The sequence below is a fragment of the Anguilla anguilla genome, chromosome 4 (assembly GCF_013347855.1).
Source record: "Anguilla anguilla isolate fAngAng1 chromosome 4, fAngAng1.pri, whole genome shotgun sequence".
Taxonomy (NCBI): Eukaryota; Metazoa; Chordata; class Actinopteri; order Anguilliformes; family Anguillidae; genus Anguilla; species Anguilla anguilla.
This window is the reverse complement of record NC_049204.1, coordinates 8,554,990-8,578,441: the sequence shown is the minus strand read 5'-3', so window position 1 is coordinate 8,578,441 and position 23,452 is coordinate 8,554,990. Positions and strand designations below refer to the sequence as shown.

The following is a 23,452-nucleotide window of genomic DNA, read 5'->3' as shown; positions in this document are numbered from 1 at the left end:
CGGAAAGCTTGTCCTCAAAATCAATAGGTGAGGTTGTACCAATGAATGCTGAGTGAAAAACACAATTGGGCTTTCCACCTGTGGGTTAAAAAGGGAGTAAAAGCACAAATAATGGTGAGGATTCAACAGCAGACCTACGGACAAGCCACCACACTGAAATCCAAGTATATAATTGATTTCCAAAATCTACCATTTCCTCTGAAGCCAAAAAATATTATTAAAGAATGACTTAAATGTTCAAATATTAATTTATTATCAAGCATTTCTTTAAAAAAGAATTAACAAATTATTAAACAAAGTTAAATTAAACTGAACAGATAATTACAAAATGACAATGACAGTCAAACATTTCTACTTTACCACTTCAGATACTCTGAAAAATAACCTTATTTACAGATTTTGTACACAGCCTTGAGGTAAGATCAGTCTATTACAATGCCTCTGTACACATCAATCAGTAAAAATCAGAGCTTCTAGCATAATATGTATTATGACCAAACAGACCAAAAGGCATGTTGCCAAGTAATAATTCCTTGCAAGCGCCCAAAAGCTTTGAAAAGGCACATAACTCCAAGCAGGAAATTTTGCACAAAAATTTAAGATGAATGAAGTTGTGTTACACCTTCAACAACGTTTTGAGACTTAAGGGATTTAGGAGGTCCCCGAGTCTAAGGGTCATTAATGCAGGCAGGAGTACGTCTGAGGAACGGGTGGGTTATGTCTTCTGCTGCTTGCCCTTGGGAGAGAATATTGCTTTGTATGGCCGCCTCCTCCGCATACGCAGGTCCGGTTCGTCATCCTCTATAATGTAGCCTGGAGAGAGCAATGAAAATCTCATTATATATATACACATATATGTGTGTGTGTGTGTGTGAAGCTTTCTTTAATGTCATTCATGAGAATAACAACAGAGTAAGTCCAGTGCAGCTGTTGAAAGAGAGCCATTTTAAAAGAGAGCTGCTGCTGTTGAAAGACAGCCATTTAAAAATCTTTTAAAGCCATTTTTTAGGTTTAAAGAGCATTGCCACAGGGCTACAGTACCTCGCTGCACGCAGGTCTGGGTGGAGGGGAAGCCCACCTCCCAGAAGTGCTCCGGGGTGGACGGGGGAATGTACCGGAAGCGGTGGCGAGAGCAGGCCGACAGCTTCTTCTGCCGCTCGGACTCCGGGAGATCCGCGTAGTACTGAGATAAAAATACACAGACCTTAGGGTCAGCTTACAAACAACAACAGCAGAGTACTTATCGTACAATTATCCTACTGCATATATATACAGACAGGTCACAAATTAAAGGAAAAACCAACATAAAGTGTCTATGTATAGATATATATACACATATAACTTATGGTGGTCTGAAAAGGATTTTTTCATGTGTCTGTCTTTCATCACCAGAGATTTATTTGGTACTCAGGAGAAATCTACAGTAAGCAGCAAAAAAAGTATGAAGTATGTCAAATTGACAGATTTGATACATATATTTATATATAAAATGTAAAACAATACTGAAGTCATAAGTTATTCAATTACATTCAAGTCAAAAACAGACTGACTACACCATAAAATCCTCATGGGCCAAAACTGTACTTTATTCAACCAATGTTGTATTCATATGAAAAACCTGCTTTTGAAAGTCTAAATTAGTTATTTTTTAAGGCAACCAAAAAGAACAAGAATGACTGCTTAAGTTGGGCTAGCAAGTCCTGCTCAAAGACCTGTAAAGTCCAATAAAGATGTTCCTGTTGACGCATGTACGTGAAGAAATATTCAGACCGGCTGAGTCCTGACTTACTATTTCACACTCCTTGCAGGTATGGCCCTTTAATTTTTTCCTCTCCTCTTTCTTGCGCACAACCTCCACGTGAGCGAAGGATGCATTCGTCCTGGTGAACGAAAGAAATGGCAGGCCCACTGCTTGTGAAAACTGTTCTGTGATGCAGACTCAGGTTCTTATGAATCATACAGTACAAATAGCTCCACTATATACTGTATACACATGCATAAAAGTAAACACTCACCTTTCATTGTGATTTTCTTGAGGCTTTACAACAGCCTGATTTGGAGGTGATTGGGCCTCCTCTTCAGACACTAACATGACAAGCAGAAGACATTAAATCAAAAGAAATTGAATGCAAATGGGCATAATGCTATCATTATATGGTACCAAGGGTTCTATGAGAGCGAACTATGGTAAGTACTTGGTGGACAAAAAAATGCATTAAATTACATAAAGGACATTTTTTTTATATCCCATTGCTTTGTATATGAAACTTGGCAGTATAGATTACTTTCAATTTCTATTTATTTTTTTTAAACAAAATGCATCAAAACAAGACCAATCATGCCAGTTTCAAGTTCCAGTAAGATATATTGCTATATATTTGAAGAATAATTATAAAATAATCTAAGCACACTCATTGTCCAAAGAAGCACGCAGAAATGAAGGCCTTACTGTCCAGAGGCTCATCTTCCTCTTCTTCGTGGTGTTCTTCCTGGACCAGGTCAGAACCCTCATCCTCTAGGCCCGACTCGTACTCTCCATAGGCACTTCTGTCAAAGATCTCTACCAGGCTGTCATTGGCCTTTTGACCAATACCTGGGAAGACCAAAAAAAACCAAAGGTAAGTCTTCAATAACGATCAACAACAATAACATTCCATCCCTTTTTTGATTGATTCTAGTTTCTCAAAATGTCAGCCGTTTGGAAACAGTATAAAGTGCGTCAAGCGGACATTAAAGGTCTGTTTTTTTCAACCTGGGTCTTATTTTCGTAACATTTTTCATTTTTCGTAATATTTCCCATTGGTTCTGATAGTATTTCACACAACTGCTTCATTGTCAAGTTTTTTTTTTCTTCTCAATGTTACTTGAAAAAAATTAAATAACTTCATAAAACTTTGGCTATCCGAATTGGCTTTAAAAAAATCGGCAACCAGGATCGGTTGTAAGTACCAGTGATCAAATCATCGTGCCCATTCTCTCTCAGGCCCTTGACGAGCATGCTCTGGCTGACAAAGGTGCAGTCCATGTCCACGGTCTCCCCCTCCTGCCTATGCAAGCCCAGCTAAGGAGAAACAAACACACGGTGGCCTTGTAAATCTTGTACGAAGCCTTACACACGCACAGTCCACATTTAGGCCTGCCATACCATGGCTGGCAGCAGAGGTAGCTCCCAGTTTGAAACTATTTGTGCACAATGAAAGGACAATAGAAGAAGCAAATGCATCCGTGAATAATGCCCTACCTCAGGGCACGTGGGACTGTCCGCCACATGCTTGGTGGGAGAGACACCAGGTTCCAGGACCCATGGCGAGTCATCTGTGACAGCAGGCTTGCCTTCAAACAGCAAACAGGGAACGGACAGCTACTCATCACACACTTGAGTTGCATAACTGAAGATGAATTTGAGGACATTTGTGCTAAGCAAGTACATATTTTAAAAATTCTGTCAAACTGAGAACAATGGCAATGACAACGAGTCAAGTCATTACAACGTGTTCTGAAGTCCAAAATAAAAAAAAATTCAATACCATCTTCCTCCTGCGAGATGCTCCTCTTCACCCGAGAGCAGGGATTAAGCTGCAGTACAGAGTTCTTCTCAGAGTCCTTGCTCTCTACCCGGCTCATCTTCCCAATTGACTCGTAAACACCTGGGGTCTGTTGAACCAATCAAACAGATCTGTCACTCAAGAGGATAGCAGCTAGAAAAGTACAATACTGACAACAATCCAGAAAACATAATTTTCTGTAAAAAGAAAAAAAAAAAAAAAAAAGATACCTCACCTTTTTGTGCCAAATTATGCCTTACCTGGATATCAAACAGCTGTTGTGTGACGGTCTTGCCACGGGGGGGAGTCGAGGGCAGTTTGAAGACAGCAGTGTGTTTGTGCAGGCCCTGACCATCAGTGTCTGAGCGGTGGTCACCATTTTCGGCCATGAGCAGGGCCAGAGGGGACCTCCCAGAGGGGAGAGGGGTTTTTTTCTGCAGCTCAGGTTGTGTGCCCAGCCTCGGTCTATCTTTGCACAGAGCGCCGCCCTGCCTGTCAGTCTGGTGCCCACCCAGCACCCGGTCAGACAGGTCCAAGGGCTTTTCTGCCACAACACCGCTCTCCCCGTCGTCGGCTTCCCTCCCCCTCCTGCTTTCCCGCCCAGGTCGCCTCAACGCCAGTTGGTCCCGAGCACTATGAGCTACTGCTTTCTCCCCATTCAGAAAAGCGGGTCTGTCCAAATTGCATGCAATAGGTGCAATTTGGGGGGTGTCCTGAGGGCCAGGTTTGGGGGGCAACCTGTTCTCTGGGTGTTTGAATGGCTTTGCAGATCGCCCAAAAACTGGAGAGGTCCTCGGCTCCAGCAGCCATTCCTTGTCCCGTGAGAAATTTGGAGACGTGGAGGATTGCCTTGGGAAAGATAAATGACAATACAGGCATTATTCATTCACACAGCTTCTCTTATCGCTATTATGCAGATGATACACATCTTCTCTTTCCCTCCCTCTGTCTTACAGGTCAATGAGGAAATATCTTTCTGCCTGGCTGACATCTCAACTTGGATAGCCAGGCATCACCTGAAGCTCAACCTCGACAAGACTGAGCTGCTGTTCATCCCCTACAAGACCTCCCTACTATGGGAGCTCTCAATCACTGACCTTCTCTCACTGCAAAGAGCCTAGGGGTAGTCCTGGATGACCAGCTGGCCCTCAAGGAGCACATCAAGGCCTGCAGATTCGTTCTGTACAACATCAGGAGGATTTGACCATACCTGACCACGTACTCCACCCAGCTACTTGTCCAGGCTATGATGACCTCCCATCTTGACTACTGCAGCTCCCTCCTTGCAAGCCTGCCGGCTTGTGCCATACAACTACTACAGATGATTCAAAATGCTGCTGCCTGACCCTCACCTACACTGCAGTCAACAGAAAAGCCCCCGCCTACTTACAGGACATGATTCATAGAATCACCATAGTTCATAGAATCACCATATCAAGGTGATTCTTATGTTAATCTGGTTGATCGGGTGCTTCCTTGGTAGCCTAGCCTAGCAGGGCTGTGATTAGTGCAGTCAGCAATTGAAGTGTACAGGCTAATTATGGTAATATTTCATTCAATAATCTCAGTTGTACAAGCAGAAACATTACCTGGGACTGTCATTTCCGGTCAGCGAGACTCCCTTCTGACTGTCCTCACGGGCCTGGAAAGTCCCTGTTGTGGTGAAGGACCCAAATACACTCTGGGACTCCTGGAAGGACACAGCATAGTACAGCAATAAACCCAATATTTTGCACCTCATTAACCTCCTCCAAAATATGATAAAACTTTGAAACATTTCCAAATATATTTCCATGACTCATGATTGTGCAGGCCTGGCTTGTGGGTAGTGCTGTGCTTTTTTTCCAGATGCGGGCATTTTCCAGTGATTGTCAAATACTGTGGAACCCTTATTTTAGCCTTTTTAAAAAAAATAGAAGCAGGTGTTTGCACCATGATTATATGAATCTTTTTTTAAATAATAATAATAGTACGGTGCAAAGGAAAGGCCCTGGATGACAGGAATGAAGGTCTTGAGGGCAGTTGACCTACCTCCTCCTCATCCTCCTCCTCTACCTTCATTTGGCAAGTCTCTGCAACCACAGTGGCACCAGTGTCCCTGCACCTCTCCATAAAGCCTTCTGAAAGACAAGACAGTTACTCTCCCAACACCTCATCCATGAACTCTCGACACCTCCATATCACAGACAAAATCCCGCATCTCTCGTAACTCCGTTTGCATTATGGCAATTAATGCAATTATTCATGATATGATATGAGATGAACCTTTAGTCAGTGTGCGAGACATCTGCTTAAGAGGAGTATTTCACACACCACCTCTGGCAGGAAACCAGTTTAAATGCATTGAGTCACTTTTTCAATAGTGGCAAGAGAAAAGGCCAAAACACCAGGCCGTTATTGATGAAGTGTTCTCACTTGTGATCTGGGAGACCTCCATCTCACATGTGTCTGCCACCAACACATCCTTCCCAAGTGGGTCAAGTGAGTTGATTGAAGAAATACCCACCTGGGGTTCTAAAAGAAAATTAAGTAAAATACACAATTAACACAAAAGAGAAGCGTTTCAACCATGTCTCCAACCAAAATCGACCTATGTGTTTGAGAGACAGCAGAAATAAAGACAGTGAAATAGAATAGCCATTTTAACTGGCAGCCATTTAGTTTCACAAGGGGTGTTTTGGGGAAATAACTTTGCCCTCCTTGTACATGCTATTCAGATCACCAGTGTTCACAATGTTTTCACACTGACAAAGCCAATATTTACCATAGTATACCTAGTCCGCTGCTCAGCTAAGGTAAGGCAGGATAGGCTTAAGCAAATTTGATGCATGAAAACGTGGGTAAAAATCAGTTTAACCAATCAGTACCTTTTTAAAAATCCTGGTATTTTTTTGGTGAAATAGCTATTTAAAAACAGTTAAACAAGTGAGAATTTTTTGTACATTTGAATTTGCAGTCAGAATTTGCCAAGACAATACATGCACAATGGCACACTGCCAACCCTGACCGCAAACATACCGTCACCGCGTAGAGTTTGTCCTGACAGAGGTGCAGGCTTCTCAGCGAAACGCATGTGCTTGCTGTCCTTTTTCCGCCTCATCTTATTGACAGTTGTGAGGCAAGGCTTCGGGACCGGGGAATCGGGGATCACGCCCTCTTCCGGGTGTGGGGACGGAGTTTGCGGTCGTCTGGACATTTGAAGCAGGGAGGGGCGAAAGGGGAGGGTCAGAAGAGCAGGGCAAAATGGAGACGAGCGGACATATGCGCGTATGGTGCAGACAGCCTTCACCCTCACCTCAAGATCCGTAGCTGCTCCACCTCCTGACTCAGCTTCTTGTTTTCATCCAGGAGGCCGTTCCGCTCATTCACTGACATTTTGGGAAATCATTTTTAGCCAAACAGTTTAAATTCCAGCATGTGCCATTTTCTCAATGGAGATGTAACAAAATCTTCAGCAATGCGACAAAAATAAATTAAAGCTATGCAAGGCCAGTAGTGCCTTGAGCACACTAGAGGATTTTTAGCCACGATTTGACATGATTGATTGACATTGACTGATTTCTAAAATGTTGCACAGCTTCTTCCATTTTTACGTGTTTGTTTCCCAGAATTAAGCTAGCCAAATTAAACATCAGTCAAACAATCAGGTGACGTACAGGTCTCAACGTCAAATGTGTACACAGACATCATACATTAAGCTCATGGGTACAGACACAGTTTTACAAAATGTCTTAAAAACGGCTGCACTGTGGGCAGGACACAACAAGGATGATGTACGTGATTCAGAGGAACGCGATTACCGTAACTGCACAAGGAGGCGTGAAGATAAACTTGAGGACTCACTGAGTTCCGTTATGAGATGTAGGTTCTGCTGCCGCACGCACTCAAACTCCGCCTGCTTCCTCCTCGTGTGCTCCTCCGTCACTGCGCAGCGGTCACACAGCCCCGCCCGCAGCCTAAGACGGGACACCAGTAACCCGGATCAGTGACCCTTAGCTTCATATACACCAACCCCCTCCATATCCATCTTAACCCACTTAAGCCCGCAGCCTAAGACGGGACACCAGTAACCCGGATCAGTGACCCTTAGCTTCACATCCACCAACCCCCTCCATATCCATCTTAACCCACTTAAGCCCGCAGCCTAAGATGAGAGATCAGTGACCCGGATCAGTGACCCTTAGCTTCATATCCATCAACTCCTTTCACATCCATCTTAACCCATCTAAGCCCGCGGGGCAACTAAAGTTGCCGAAGTCTCTACCACTCTTTTTCCATCTGTGAATATGTTTTGAATGACTATAGATGCTGATGTAAGAAATATCTGGGGACAATCTGGGCATTAATGGGTTCATTTTGCATTCTAACTTCACATGAGTAAAATGCTTTGAGCATATAAAACATTGTTTCTTCCCCAAACACATTTTCAGTACCATCAGGCACTCATCTGATATATACAGGTAACCCTGGGGTCTACCTGTCCTCCAGAACTTTCACATTGTCCTGTAAGGTTTTTTGGTGTTCACGCAGCTGCTGGTTCTTGTTGTAGAACTCCTCCAGCCTCTGGGCATCTCTACGGGTGTAAAGGACAAATGACGTCAATTAAGAAGGAGACTTCTTTACCGCTAGTACGGTTAGTGAATAGTATATAGAAATATTTGTACTCAAACAGTGAATCAACAGAAGTTTAGTTAGCGCAGACATTCTGCATGCATTGTTCAATAAAAAAATAAGGGCACTGAACTCACAAACACCGGTCCTTCTTCAGCTTATTTACTTTAACTTGCAGTCCTATACATAAAACAAAATAAGCATTATTAAGGTTCACCATTGCCGTTTCCACCAAGTCGGACATGTGCTACGCATTAATCTCCTAGAACTATACATTTTAATACCTTACATTGTTTAAGGCACTATTGCCCAAAATGAGTCACACCTTTTACAAAGATGGATTTTTAAAAATTAACTAAATAAACCACACAAGTACAGAGCTGCATTTTATTTTTATTATATTTTGCAATTTTTATTAAAATTGTATTATCATGAAGACAGTACAATACTTTAATAATTATTCAAAGGAATCAACTTAAATAAGTTCCTGAAATTATTAATTTACCCCCCCCCACCAAAAAAAAGTCAGATATTCATACCACAGCTTGAATGCAAAGTTTTAAATATTTTTTTCAAAGACATTCACACATTTTTGCATAATGTATGTTTAAGAAAGATGAGTTCAGATTACTAGTATTAAACCTTGTTACTTCTTTTTCTTGCATCAGTACTGTTAAGATTACATTCATGGTAGACAGACTAATGAACTAGCTAAGCATTTTTAGCACCAAGCATGGTGTACTTTTAGTGAAATCCTTCACGGAATTTAAAGCAAGACAGCTATAAATGCAAGAGGGCATTAAAGTTCTTTCTAACCCATATTTTGTAAAGGAGACGGGATTGATTCTGAAGATACACTAGAAATGCTGAACAAATGGCAGAGCTCAGAATTGGAGAGGAGAAGAGCCTGAAATATATGAAGCAGAATGAAACTTTTTAAACTGCTGTTTCCATGTACTGTATGATTGACAATATCACGCAAGGCATGGCACTGAATGAGATGTAATAAGGAGAAAGGAGTACGTTAAATAAGGGGAAGATATGGACTCTGGCTGAAATGACATTTTCATGGGAATGGACCCCTGTCTTTCATCTTAGGTAGCAGCAAGAAGCCATGTCCCATTGAACAGGATCTGACTGTAAGCAAGGAAAGAGGGGGAGAAAGGGTTGACCGAGTTCCCTTTTCATCAAGCCAATTACACAGCTGCAATTAAATACCCAATAAAGTGGAGTTTAAATATGCGTCCGTACTCAGACCGAGGAATGGGCTGCAGGAACAATGCGGCTCCTGTGCTAGCGAGTACTCTGGGCTTTTGAGCGGCAGCAACCTGAGCTCAGGTAAGGCCAGGGAGCCTGGCCGACTGTGGCCCTGCCCTGTAACTCCATCCACCCCCCAGACAGGATGAACCATGGGAGAGAGCCAGACAGGAAAAAGAGAGGCTTGTTTCTTTGAGCCGAGCGAACCAATATGATATCTTTGGACTTCTACAATGTGACCGTATGGACAGGTGCCTGGTATTTGCTGCCAAGACTGCGAGAGAAAATGTTGCTAATTAAACGAGGATAATTTTTTTTTTTTAACTCCAGAAACCTGCACTTCAACAAATCTTTCATTGCCTTGAGAGAAAATGCCTAATTAAAAAAAAAAAAAAATTGAAAACAGTCCAAAAATAGAAACAGAAGATCCAATTTGACAACAGAAAACAGCAACAAATAACAACAACAATAATTAAAATGTACATTTTTGAATAAATTGTAGTGTGGTTGCTTCAGCAGTTGTTTAGCTGTTACCAGATCAAAGTTAGAGAGCTTGCTTTACCAGTGTAATCTTATGACCATTATAACCTAATGGGGTTTTGTAGACAACCAGAAAGTGGCACTATATCATCACATTGTTGCCTTATTACCACTTCCAAATATCATGAAATAAAACAGCCAAATTTAATATTGAATATCTCAGCCACTGATTGGGATCGCTCCTTTACCAAATGGCTAAAACGTTATTACGCAAAATATTTGCATATAATTGCAGATGTCACTCATGTCACCATAGCAGCCATATTGTTCGAACAAAACTTCAGAGAATAATATGGCATAAAGAGCTTCAGCATACCAAGATTTGTCCATATCGGTCCAGTCACCCTGGAGCAGCTTTCATTCTAGTGTTTTTTTTAATTTTTATAGCAGAAAATCTACGTAGGCGGACCACTTCTCTTGGCCTGTGATCACCGTGGTGATGTCTGTTTCAGTAATGAAAAGCGGGATGGCGTCGCGTACCTTGCACTTCCGTGTCATGACACTCCTTCAGCTGTGCCCAGAGGTCCTTAAAGAGGTCACTGGGCGTCTCCATGGAGACACAAGATGTGGGACTCACGCCTGAGTTGTTCATCCTCTCCACCTGCGTCTCTGTGTCCGTACCGGTGTCTATACGTCACATAGTCAGGGGGCCTTAGCCTTCAAAACACCTGTTCTGGAAAAAGAATATATATTGGTAATGAAAGGCAATGGGGACACTATGTCACAATCAAACCTTACAATCTTTTTTGACACTCACAGATGCTCGGACACAGATTTTACTATACAGACCTACTTCACTGTAAAATCTCAATGCTGACCTGAAATCTCAGCCAATGCCCTTCACATCCACAAGCTACATAAACACTGTTATTGCCAGGACGGACTGATTTGTGTTCAATTCATAGATAATGTCTTTTTAGTAGACACCCCGGTTATTTATTTTTTTTGATGATTCTCAACACAGAGGCGTAGCCCGAGTCTCGAGAGGTCCTCACTGAAAGGGAGACGTGATCAAGCTTGCCTTCATTCCTTTCTCTTCCAATACGGGTATCACAGTGGATAAGCACTTATGTGCTGTTGGAAGATCTCTGCGCCTAGTTTACATCTAAGCGATATCCCATTTAAACAATGATTCCCCCTTTCGTTCACCAAACTTTCTCAATAGGCTATTTCATCAATTTTCTGGATACTTTAAGCCAAAGTAAATCAATGCATATGAAAAACAGATTTTAAAAAAATGTGAAAACACCAGAAATTACTTTTCATATAAAATACATTTAAATAAATAAGAATATTTAAAAAGAAAATTTTATTAAACAAAAAATTAAGAAATTCCAAAACTAAGTCAATATAAGTCACCTGCACTCACCCTGATAGGAGCAGCACTTGGTCTAACACTGAAAGCATCAGAAATCACAACTCCGGGTGGATCAAATTCTCACTTCAATGAAATAGTCCAAAGGACTACTGCAGAGAGACAGCGTGTGTGTGTGTGTGTGTGTGTGTGTGTGTGCGCGCGCATGCGTGTGTGTGTATGTGAGAGAGCGAGAGAGAGAGAGAGAGAGAGAGGACAGCTTCCAGACTAGGAAGCTCAGCTATCCCACTACACAGTATACAACGTGCCTCGGTTAACCTAATATGCCTTTCCTCTAACTGGCTGGGCAGGTTTCTACATTCCCTGAGACCTAGGATCATACCAGGATCTGTTGGCATAGGTGTCTGGACAGACCGGTTTCCCCATTAAACAACAACAAGTTCAGCCAGTCTATTTCAAAGACAGGAGAGAGAGAACATGTAGTGGCCTGGCACAGTCCTTCGATTCACACAGGCCCTCAGACACACACACACACACACCGATACAGGTGCGCTCACACACACGCACACACACACCTCTGGCACGGCAGCGTGGGAGGGAGAAATGTTGTAGCCTGCAGCTAGGGAAGATGTCGCTCCCTGGAAGGCCACAGCCCAGCCTGAGAGAGGGAGGAGAAGTATGTGAATGAATGCATTTGGTGAAAGGGGCCTTTGATGGGATTAGGAGTGTGTTATGATGAAGCTGTTAACAGCAAACATGGCTTCACAACGATAAACCAACCCTTTCAAATGGTCAGACACCCCTGCTTTTCTTTTCTGTTGAAGGCGGCTATCCATTCGACAAGGGTAAGACAGCCCTGATCCTGGACTGTCAGATATAGTCCAGGTTTTTGTTCCATCCAAACTTAATCCATAACATAACTGGATTCAATGCAGTTAATCAGATGTTGTGAATGCGAGCGTCTTCACATTTCATCATTCATAATATTCAGGCTCAGACTTTTAATCATTCATCAAACTGTTGTCGTCAAGCTCAGATATAACACAAACAGGAAACATCAACGCCACTCCAGGACCAGGGTTGCCCACCCCTGAATTAGACCTACGTACAGCTTAATCTGCCCCTTTGTTTCCCAATGCCACATTTCCCATACGAGATCCTTTTCTCAAAATAATAAGATGCTTTATTATACTTACGAGGAAACGCTCTGGTAATTACAACAGCCACCAAAAAACATTATTCGAAATGAATACGAAACGATACACCTCCATAGAAATCAGAGTTTACCTAGTTTTGGCATTTATTGTGCTGTGGTATGACGCTTATCGAACAACCTCACATTTTTTCAGTGTTGTAAAAAAAATCACCAGGCTAAAAAGGTAGTTCCGAATTAGTCCCAGTTTGAACATCACACCTGGGAAAACGGGCAATCATTTTAAACTGTTTTGTTCAGATAAACCTGCCCTCCAGACTCTTCCGTGATTTAGCATCTTTGACCACAGTGTATAATTATTTAAAAGCAAGCAAGATTTCAAACATGACTCGCAAAACTAGCCAGTTCCGTCAAAAAATGACGGAAAACAACGATTACATCTCGCCAGGTGCATGTGATTTACTGCTACTGCAGCGACTGAATGCACAACGCAGCAACGATGAGACAAAACATTTGGTTATGCTCAGCTATAAATCACTATTCCAAAAGTCAAATTAGACGCCATACATTGTTGGAAAGCTTATACTGTCACCTACTAGGTAAAATAATTGTCAATCAAGAAAAAATGAACTAAAAAGGGCGACAACGTCGTAACCAGCATGTGTCGTTTTACACACAGCTATCTCAGAAGGTAACCAGCTGTCACAAATAAGTGTAGGCTACATTTCATAAAAGGATTGTCCAAGACAATACATGATCACTCAAACTGAAGGGGCATCACTACACGTAAAACCAATGGTAAGGTTGTATTTATTTATTCAATATTTAGTTGTAGATATTTATAGAATGACTTGGTATATTTACACAAGAATTCATTTTGTTTATTTTACTATTCAGTGAGCAGCGCTTTTATCGCTGTGCTGGCATACCTTCGGGCTACTACCGGCTTTATCTTGTTGCTATGATGAAATACAAAATCTTGGTGGTGAAAGAATATTTTTGTGAACTCCTAGATAGACGCTATTGTCCAGTGCGCCACGCTTGGGGGGGTAAAATTGCAGATGGGACTGCAGGGAAGGGGTGCTTGTTACCTGGACAACCTACCCGACAACGGTGGCACTTAGACACTCTGTATTTAGCATAGTTGTCCTGTATCATCTGATAATAAAGATAGAATACAGAGCTTGCGGTTTCCACTGATAACTTGATTGCAGGAACACTGAATGTATGAGTTTAGCAATCTCATAATACCGGCGTCCTGGTTACTGGGGGGCTAGCACGAAAGGGTTAAAACATACTGCGCTCACAAACCCGCATTCAATACCATTTTGACTTTAGGGTGCACCGATCGATCGGCCGTGGATCCGAACTGGCCAGTTTTCCCCCCATAATTAGCTACTGCAACATGTTCAGGATGTTTTGATTTTCGACATTGTTTTATCAAGTTCATCCACACTAAAGGTAAAACACTTTGACACTACTAGCACCTTTTGAGGAGCTTATTAGAGAAATCGACTCTTCCGCAGCGACTGCGGTAGATGTCATTCCGTCCATCATTGCACAACGTCTCCTAAGATAAAGCGCTGGCGCAGATCATGATGAAAAGCCGTCAAAACTCTGGAAGCAGCTCAGCACAGCTTCAGCACAACAAATTTATCTTTTCTTTCCATTCATTACTCTCAACGACGAGCCTATTCTCTGTTAGTATTTTCTCTCTCCTGTTCATTCCTTCATCAGTCATGGTCTTTGAACTATGTATCGTCAGTAACTACACACGCGTTACCGAATTTACTGCAGACATGCAGTGCTCTCACCATTATCTAAGACTGGGAACCCGAATCATAGACATACATACATGTATATGTGTCTATGACCCGAATTCCCTGGTAATCCAATTCGTTCGTTTAATTATCGCCCATATTCTTTCAGAAGGTGTATTCCTACCGACTGAGTAACAAAATATGCTCCAGTCTTTTTGCCTTTAGTTTTCCTGACTATTGTCTGAATTTATCCAAAGAACAAACTTCTGAACTCACCTTATGTTGCTGTAGCTAACTTTTTGTATCACTATATCCGTTTTTAACATTCGCGCTTTGGGGTGCATTCTGGGTTCACAGAAACAACTTCCGCCTGTACTCTTAAAGGGATAGTTCATTATTGGATTTTTTTTTTCGTTATATTATTTCAAGGCGCTTTTTTGCCGCCGTTTGCGGGTGGGAGTTTTTTTTTTAACCGAATGTACTTGCAATTTGAGGATTCAGGCCTAGTGGTGTTTGCTTTGTTTGCTCTGTTTCCTGCCACTGACACTTACATATGTGCCCATCATTCCATTTACTTCCTCCACTTTCTCACCCTCATTCTCAACAGCTGTTGAAGTGTAAAAATAGTAGTGTTTAATGTGTTTTGTGACGTTGTGTTTTGGAGTTTATTTTGTGAAATGTGTTTCTAAGAGGTTGTGTTTTCTAGGTTGTAAACATGCTTTGCAAAATTTTATTGTGGGCTCAGGTTTGTTTGTTTTATTTTGTTAAATGTTTTTGTGTTACTAAGTTGTAGTGTTTGAATGTAGCCTTTGTTTTGGTAATTCATTAATCATTGATTGAATTAGCACACGTGTCGTCCTTAAACAGATATCAGGTCACATTTACAGAATGCAATAGTATATAATGTAAGTTTTCATGCATAATTAAAAAATATATATCATTAAATCAGGCATTTTATGTTAAAAAAAAATTATTTTATTGAACCCACTTGTAGTTACGCACCATCCTTGATGGGGCACACTATTCCACCTTTTCTGGTGCATAAAATGTGCGTGGCTAAAATTGACTTAAGTCACAGCCTAAATGTCCTCATCTTGGTCTAATATGAGACAAACCTTCAAACTGTCCCATGTACGCATCATGTTCCCTAACACCTACATAATGGTAACGAACCCTAATATTAATGTGCTTAAACTACTGAAATATACTTTTTTGAACTTAGATATAGATATAAATCAGTTTATACAAGAAACTCAGGCCCTGATGTAAAATTACTGTTTTCAAGGAATTACTCCAGAAATAAATATTTAAAAAGTAAACAAATCTTAAAATAAAAAAAAATATGGTTAATAAACTGAGAAATAAAATTTTAATTTAATTCCCACAGAAGGAAATAACAAAAAAACACATTCATTTCATCCAGATTGATCTTTGTCAAACATTCAGCGCAGCAACTGGCATGCCAATCGGAGAGAGAAGTGCTGGATATGACCAACTTAGTTACACACTTAAATGGATGTACATACACACACGCACGTGCGCACACACACACGCACACACACACACACACACACAATATACTCTACACATATACACTACATATCAGTACATTGACTGTTATTGCTATTGCATTGTGAGGTTTGCCAATTGTCACATTTTTGTGGCTGCAATATCCCAGAGGAGAATATTGAGAGAGGAAAAACTTCATAGATTAGCGTACATGAACCCAAGCACCCCAAAGGCAGCAGGTTGAACCCCCTACAACATACAGAGTCTAAAACACAGCTTTAAAAGAACTGCCTCTCTAGCAACCATACGGCAGAAGAAACAGGACATCATCTGGAGGAGACATCGCCCCTCTGGCTGCCTGGAGCCCGGAGAAACCTCTGCAGCTCACAGGCCAGTTCTGTTGTACACCTCAAAGTTCCTCTGTAGTGCCTTCAGAGAACTGCGCAGCTGTGGAGGAGAGATGGCTCGGATTACGCATTCAACACACTCGTGTCACGGGTAACACAGTAACAATACGCTGATCAGTCACGGCAGACTCACCTGTTCCAGCAAGTGTATGGAGTCCTGGAGGACAGTCTTCAGAAGCTGAGTGTCGTCCCTGCTCCTGGAGCTCAGCTCAGGGTTTAAACTATGGGGCACGGAGAGCAATTATTCGCAGATGCACCATCTCCCAAAAAACATGCCTACAACCACAAGACAAAAAAGACACAAGAGATATAGGGCTCACCTTGATGCCACCTTTTCTCGCAGGTGTTGCTTGGTGCTCAAGTACATTTGATGTGCTACATCCTCCATTGCCCACAGTTTGAAGAACAGGCCAAGATTCAGAACCACCAGAACCAGCAGTCTGGGGGAAAGGATAACAATAATTAGCAGCTACACGCACCTTTACCTGTACAAACACACCTGTACATATGTTCACCTGTACACATTTATCTGTACATACACGCCTGTACCGGAGTTTACGTTAGCTTGCAATTGCTGGTTATGTCTCTATACTGTTTGGCTAATTTAAGGCCTTCTGGACATTCTGACCAGCAAAAATTTTAAAAATTAATAAATATTTATAGGCTATAAACTAAATGGCTATAAGTGTCTCAAAAGCACAGGTGCTTATTTTTATCATCAGTCTGCCCAGTGGTCAATTGATGTAGGAGAAGCATTTTAAGTGTTTTTGAAAAAATGTAAAATTTTGGCATTAAATTAGGCATGAGCCAAGGAATCTGAAGAAAAAAGAATTCTGATTCTAGACCACGCAGTTCAGGAGTTATTGGCCAAAACATAAATGGTTGTGTTACAGCACCACCATCAGGCCAATAGGTGTCATTGTGGTCACCTGAATAGTGGAGGGTATTGGGATGACAGATATGCCATCACGCCTTGGCGGGGCATGCCCCATACCTATATAGCACTGAGAGTTTGGCACTTTTCAGGGTTCCCTACAGAAGTAACCACAATGACCACAGACTCTCAGCCCTTAAAGCAATAATGTCTGTTCCATTTGACCACATTTCTACAGACTTCACAAACAACTTCACACGTCCGCACAATAAAGCCACAAACCTAGGGGATTCTGCATTTTTTCTTCTTCTTCTTCATTTTCCTGCCTGATTACATCATCACGAATGCTCCAGGCCCACAAATAATATGTCTTCCCATTTAGGTACATCAGCCAATAAAAACAATCGGGAGCGCACGCAAAATTACATTTACAGAAGTTCGCTCGTTTAAAAGAACAAAATTTTGCTGTTCCGTTGCCTCCTTCACAAGTAGCTCACCGGGTAGCGTGACTACCTGCACTTTTGGGTGAGTACATCTGTGGACACACACACAGTTTTTGGAAACAGGTAAAGGGACTCACATGAGGCTCATTCCAGCTACAATGGTGGTCATACTCCATCTGTGTGGCCCCTTCGGCTCCATAGCTCCTACAGCACAAACACGTAGATGCACAAATGCACAACCGATAAATGCTACATTACTGGGTCCTGCTTTGTTTAACGGTGTTTGTGTGTGTGTGTGTGTGTGTGTGCGTGTATATGTGTGAGTGTATACAGGATGTGTGTGAGATTGTGTGCATTTGTCTGTGCGCACATGAGTGTTTTTGCATTTGTGTATACATGAGTGTATATACATGAGCGTGTGTGTGTATGTGTGAGTGTATACAGAATGTGAGTGTGATTGTGTGCATGTGTGTGTGTGTGTGTGTATTTGTCTATGTGCACACGAGTGTGTTTTTGCATTTGTGTATGCGTGAGTGTATATGTGTGAGCGTGTGTGCACATGTGTTTGTCCAACCCGAAAGGCTCTCTCCGCGGTGCTCTGTGTCCGTATTGTACTGCTTGCTCTGTTTCAAGTGTTCTGAGACGGAACGGCTGTAGGTTCTCCGCCGGCGACGCAGGGCACTCATTTTCATTGAGTCCCCGCCGCCCCCGGTCAGCTCCGCCTCCTCCTCTAGAAGCTCCGCCTCTGGTGGGGGGGGGAGAAGTCTATTAGTAAGCACAATCAACGCAACCACTTCGACACACTGAGTGTAAACATTTCAGAGTCGTTTAGCATGGAGCGCAGGAGCAACCCCACACACATACCACCCCGTTACACATCCACTTAATGGGCCGTTGCACATCAGCTCTGTTGTGTTCTATAGATTGTGGGATGTGAAAAGTAATTACGCAGCAACAACATGGCCTCGTCTGGAGAGAACTGGCCGCTGTCTGGGATTCAGTGGCTAATTTACTTCCTGCAGAAGCAGAGCCAAGCTTTCACACGCAGCTGTAATCTCATCCACTATACGAGATGCTTGGGGAGGCCCCTCGCACAGTAAGCAGCTTCAGAATACTCAGTTCAGGTGACAGACTGCTTTCCCTGGCCGAGATACTCAGGCAAAAACAAGAATTTCTGGAAACTGGAAAATGTATCCCAAGCTTCTTCCCTTCACTCTAAGCTAACTAAGCTTTTAGTTATCATTATTATTATTATTATTATTATTGTTATTATTATTATTGCACAGCTGTATAAGAGTCCTGTATTTCAGCTTCGCAGAAACGCACAGTCACAGAGTCAGACACACAGATACGGAGTCAGATGAAGACGTGCGGAAGGACAGGGAAACACACCCAAATGGCGAAAGTAATCCTCCAGGCCGCTCCAGGAGTTCTTTGTGATGAAGGACTTCACTAAACCCCACGGCTGCTTCTTATATTTCAGATCTGTATAGACCCTGAACACAAAAACAAACACGTAAAACTGATCCTGGGCACAAGCAAGAAACACCCAACGTCAATTATAAACAAACAGGCGAAAGGAACCACTCTTTCTTCACAGCAGGTTTTTGTGTTTGTCGAAGGATATTAAAAAAAAAAAATTGTACAGGGAGATTAAGGGGGTTTATGGTCTAAATTTAGAAAATACACTTCAAGCAATTCTAAAGTAACTTGTACAGTGATGTTATTCCTCCAGGAGTTGTACAGTGCAAAAATTACCAGATTATACTTCAGATTATGTTTAAATTTATTATAATTTGGAGTTATTGCATAGGCCACTTCAGACCACTGTACATAAGGAAAAACATGCCACACTATAAAACAGACATTTAGGTTTGTCGTTGTGAATAAATGTTATTAAATGAATGTTCATAATGTATAGCAGCGGGAGTGGGGTTGATGAACACTTTCACACAGATATCTGGATTTCGGGTAAGGTTTTCTAGTTCTTCACGATCACCTTTGTAAATATTTTACGTGTATCTCTTGTCTTTTTGGGGATGGGGGGGTGGGGGGCAGGGCTGTACCAGCCATAAAAAGGTAGTGAAGCGGTTTATTTTGTCCACAAAAACTACAACGAAAAATGTTGAAAACAAAACAATAAATTAAAAAAATTAAAAAAACTTAACTAAACATAACTAAGCTCCCCATATTGGTATATTTCATCAAATGATTTGCACGGTGAGTGCACGCACATGATTGGACAACGTTCTAATGAGAAAAAAGAAGGCGATCGTGCGACTGAACATGAAAGTATGTCCAACTACGTCCCTTTCAGGGTGCATTCTGGGTGCATAGACGTAACACTTTCTTACCTGAGACGGCACTTGTTTTTGGAGTTGCGTATGATACAGAAGCGATTGAACGTGTAGAAGTAGTCGTGGTACGGAACATCGTGTGTGTACACTTCTGCATCGACCATGTAGTACTGGCCTTCGCGGCTGTCCTTATACAGAGTCTGTGAGAGAGAGAGAAATAGCCAGACACTGTGAGAGAGGGAGCGAGAGAGAGAGTACACTCATGTAAACACTTACTTCACCAATGTACCTGCAGGGGGGAATCCTTCAGCTCACCTGCATCTCTGTCGCCGTGGAGAATTTTCCCACCAGGGGGTTAGTGATGGTGATTGTGTACTTCAGTGTTCTCTTCATCGAGCCAGCACCGTCTTTCTGCCAAGGAGTGGAGGTTGTACCTGATGACACGTGCAAACGGGAGACAGATGAGAAAATCACTCTGATCCTCCATGTTCTGGAGTATTACAAGCATAGAAAGGCAGGAGAAAATACGCCAAAGGAGGGGAGAGGGGGGGGGGGGGGTCGTTTTGGGGGTGGACAAGAAGCTACCTGTAATTTTCCTGGCCTCCAAGAACCTGCGACTGAAGAGGGAGTCGCTGAAAAGCAGCTCAAACATCTTGTCTGCGCTCATGTGGAAGACACGGTTCATGCAGAGCCGACCCTGGGCCTGCAGCGGGACACGGTCCTCTGAGAAGAGACGAGACAGCAAAAATCTGAAGTGACACAGCATAGGATTTAAAAAAAAAAAGGTCTGACCTTAAGAACACATCGAATTTAATGGATTGAATTTTTGTAACTTGTTTGTTTGTTTGTTTTGCTATCTCACCTTCCTCAGGGCTTTCGGAGTCACTGTGCTCTGAGATTCGGTCCTCATTGGCATTCAGATCCAGCGAGAGCGAGGAGCATTTAGAGCTCCTCTCCGAGGCGTTCCGATCCAGGGGCGTGTCCTGGCTGCGCTGGTGAGACGACGTTAAACGAGGGTCCTCCTATACACACACACACACACACACACACACACCCAAAACACACACACACACACACACACACCCAAAACACACACACACACACACACAAACACACACACACACACACACACACACACACACACACACACACACACACACACACACATTGATCAGTCCACAAAATATGGGTATGATATAATTTTATGCCAACTGTGCGACAAGGCTGCACATACAATGTTGACTATGCGTTGGCATCACCCTTAGCTCTCATTCAATGCAACAATATACAGGATTATGAGCAGCTGGGAAAAGTGTGTAAATAAAAAAATGCAAATGAGCCCGAATGACTGGCAGCCTGGATCAGCAAACATCTACTGCTCATTCCACACACTTCCTGTTCCAGAGCAGTTCGTGTGGCGTGAAACGGACGTGCCTCCCCCAGCCACAGTGTGTGACCGACTCGTACCGTGCTGACGGGGTTTGTGTTCTGCAGCGAGAGCGGCGGCTGTTGCTCTTCCCCCTGGGTACAGGTCCCATCCCGCGGGGGCGACTCCGCCTGCTGAAGCCAAAGGGACGACGGCCTCTCTCGCCTCCCAGCCTGATCCTCCCCGCCCGCCTTTATATCCATGCTGGAAAAACATGAAGTTGGCGTCAAAACTCCGCCCTTCCTTTGCAGGTTGACAGTTCTGCTCTTAAAAATCAATTCTGGAAGTCGGACTAACCTTTGGAAGCCAGATCGCGTCTTAAAGTGGAAACTTTATTGTTCAGTCGTAGGAGGTATGTCTGCTATTCAGCAAACGTGGCAAACCCAGGTCCATGGTACATGTGACATCATTTTAATGATTAAATATTTACTGGAATACACAGTCACATCTCACATGTCCATTGTGTGGTGACATCACAGTTTAGACATGTTCCATGATAAAGGTGCCAAATGTTAATAAGTTGAGGACTCTCCTGATCTCAGTTCACAGTTGAATCACAATTCACTGGCTTTAACTGAATACTGATTTTTCTGTTATGGAACTTGTTTTGGAAATTGCTTGCAAGTTGCTCGGGAAAAGAGTGTCTGTTTATTTCCAAAATCAAAATGTGCAACTCTCCTAACTGGTGTGTGTTGTGTGCCCGGTTTATGTGTGGTGAGTGTGTGTGTGTACCTAGTTCATGTGGTATGCCCACTTTGTGTGAATGTGTTTATTGAGCATGCCGTATACAATTTTTTCAAGTTGTGTATGTTTGTGCATATAGTTTTTGTGTATTGTGTACCTAGTTTGTGTAGTGTACCCAGAATGTGTGGATGAATGTGTCGTGCAGGTTCACCTATTTTTCGAAATGACTGTGTTTGAGTGTGTTGGTTCATGTAACCCAGTTTGCGTAAATGTATGTTGTGCATGTCGGTTTGTGTGATTTATGCAGTATTGTCTGTTGTGTACCAAGCTTGTGCAGTGTTTTATACCCAATTTGTAGAACACCTGGTGGTTGTAGTGTTGTGTACCCAGCTTGTGTAGTGTACCCAGTTTGTGTAGTGCTGTGTACCAAAACAGGGTTGTATGCATTCTGTACCTGGCTTGTGTAGTGCCTTCTGCTGATATCTGGAAGCTTTCCATCTCCTCATGATTCAGGCCCAGGTCATTCCCATAGTGCTGCTTCACCATGAGCCACAAATCCAACCGAGACAGAGGCTGAGAGAGAAAGAGAGACATAAGCTAGGAGGCCACTAGACACTTACACACACTCAGGTGTAAACAAACCACGAAGAAAATAGTCAACAGTACTGACCAAAAGAGAAGAAAGAGGTGGCATACGTATGTACTTGCAAACATGTGCACAGACACACACAGGTACACACACACACAGCTCACACGTACGCATGCGCAAGCACAGGCACACAAAGGCACACAGTTCTGCCTCCCCTCCAAAAAGCAGATAAACACGATACTGCCCCTGAGTGCTCTGCAATAGTGTCGCAATCAAAAAATAACCAGCCTATAAGTTAGATAATCTTTAAAAGCACATAATTCTTATATTACTTTGTAAGTAAAACTAATGTGGCCAGTGCACTATTTTAGGTAAACGGAATCAGACAGGTTCAAAGTTTGAATATGAACACTACGTAGCTACTGTTATTGGACACAAGATACAGGTGCGGCTGCATTAAGAACAAACTGTTCGGATCACAGCCAACGCGAAGAAATCGCGAATAAAATGACCGGCAGTACCGACCAAAGAACATAGAGCATTATTTCCGCAAAACACCGGTGCTTAAGTGTACTAGCCTACATAATAATGTAAAACGTCAAAAAAACAGACAATCTAACATAATCATATTAACATAGGTATGAAATACGAGCAGTGAAAACGCGGTACGGGGGAACCCCTAAAAAACCTACTTATTCGCGACAGCCAGAGGGAGCCGAATCAATTAATTTAGTTTTCTTGGTTGTTTTATTTTTCAGCTAAGGTTCAGCTTCTTCCGTTGTGGCTACCTGTCGACCTGCTCAGGTGAACGAAGGTAACCCTGGGCTACGTCAGGGGCGGGGCAGGAAATAACTGCATATAGGGCTTTTCTGCTCTTGGTTGGATGGTAGAAGTTTTTATTCGCGGGTCATGGTAACCATTTTGCGGAGCATTTCCACCGCCAACTGAACTAGATTGGGTCAGAATCTAAATTATATGTAGTAATCCTGTTTCTTTCAGTTACGCGAATAGACTGTTAAAACTACATTACCTATATTGGCAA

General features: G+C 42.5%; 2 protein-coding genes across 6 annotated transcripts; both read right to left on the bottom strand.

The window, feature by feature from the left end:
* Positions 1 to 229: 229 nt before the first annotated feature.
* Positions 230 to 14,540, bottom strand: rbbp8 (retinoblastoma binding protein 8). 4 transcript variants are annotated; one of them, XM_035412743.1, is made up of 20 exons: positions 14,458 to 14,540; positions 11,844 to 11,926; positions 10,434 to 10,626; positions 8,294 to 8,336; positions 8,023 to 8,118; positions 7,389 to 7,501; positions 6,841 to 6,913; positions 6,564 to 6,733; positions 5,961 to 6,059; positions 5,577 to 5,665; positions 5,135 to 5,235; positions 3,806 to 4,394; positions 3,528 to 3,654; positions 3,242 to 3,333; positions 2,950 to 3,061; positions 2,450 to 2,593; positions 2,016 to 2,085; positions 1,790 to 1,880; positions 1,042 to 1,183; positions 230 to 813 (listed from the first exon to the last, which is right to left on the bottom strand). In XM_035412743.1, exons 3-20 carry the CDS (start codon positions 10,543 to 10,545, stop codon positions 716 to 718), a joined length of 2,361 nt encoding a protein of 786 aa, XP_035268634.1. In that variant the 5' UTR covers positions 10,546 to 10,626; positions 11,844 to 11,926; positions 14,458 to 14,540; the 3' UTR covers positions 230 to 715. The 4 variants fall into 4 exon arrangements, with proteins under 4 accessions (XP_035268634.1, XP_035268635.1, XP_035268636.1 ...); XM_035412744.1 differs by having other exon boundaries at positions 10,434 to 10,621; XM_035412745.1 differs by lacking the exon at positions 11,844 to 11,926 and having other exon boundaries at positions 10,434 to 10,621; positions 14,458 to 14,523.
* Positions 14,541 to 15,531: 991 nt separating this feature from the next.
* gramd1c (GRAM domain containing 1c) lies at positions 15,532 to 23,244 on the bottom strand. 2 transcript variants are annotated; one of them, XM_035412663.1, is made up of 13 exons: positions 23,103 to 23,244; positions 22,276 to 22,394; positions 21,179 to 21,341; positions 20,574 to 20,733; positions 20,297 to 20,434; positions 20,027 to 20,145; positions 19,769 to 19,911; positions 18,807 to 18,910; positions 17,989 to 18,159; positions 17,552 to 17,618; positions 16,418 to 16,537; positions 16,231 to 16,318; positions 15,532 to 16,137 (listed from the first exon to the last, which is right to left on the bottom strand). In XM_035412663.1, the coding sequence occupies exons 2-13, from the start codon at positions 22,365 to 22,367 to the stop codon at positions 16,075 to 16,077; spliced, it is 1,428 nt and encodes a 475-aa protein (XP_035268554.1). In that variant the 5' UTR covers positions 22,368 to 22,394; positions 23,103 to 23,244; the 3' UTR covers positions 15,532 to 16,074. The 2 variants fall into 2 exon arrangements, with proteins under 2 accessions (XP_035268554.1, XP_035268555.1); XM_035412664.1 differs by lacking the exon at positions 23,103 to 23,244 and adding an exon at positions 21,435 to 21,495 and having other exon boundaries at positions 22,276 to 22,292.
* Between the last annotated feature and the right edge of the window lie 208 nt (positions 23,245 to 23,452).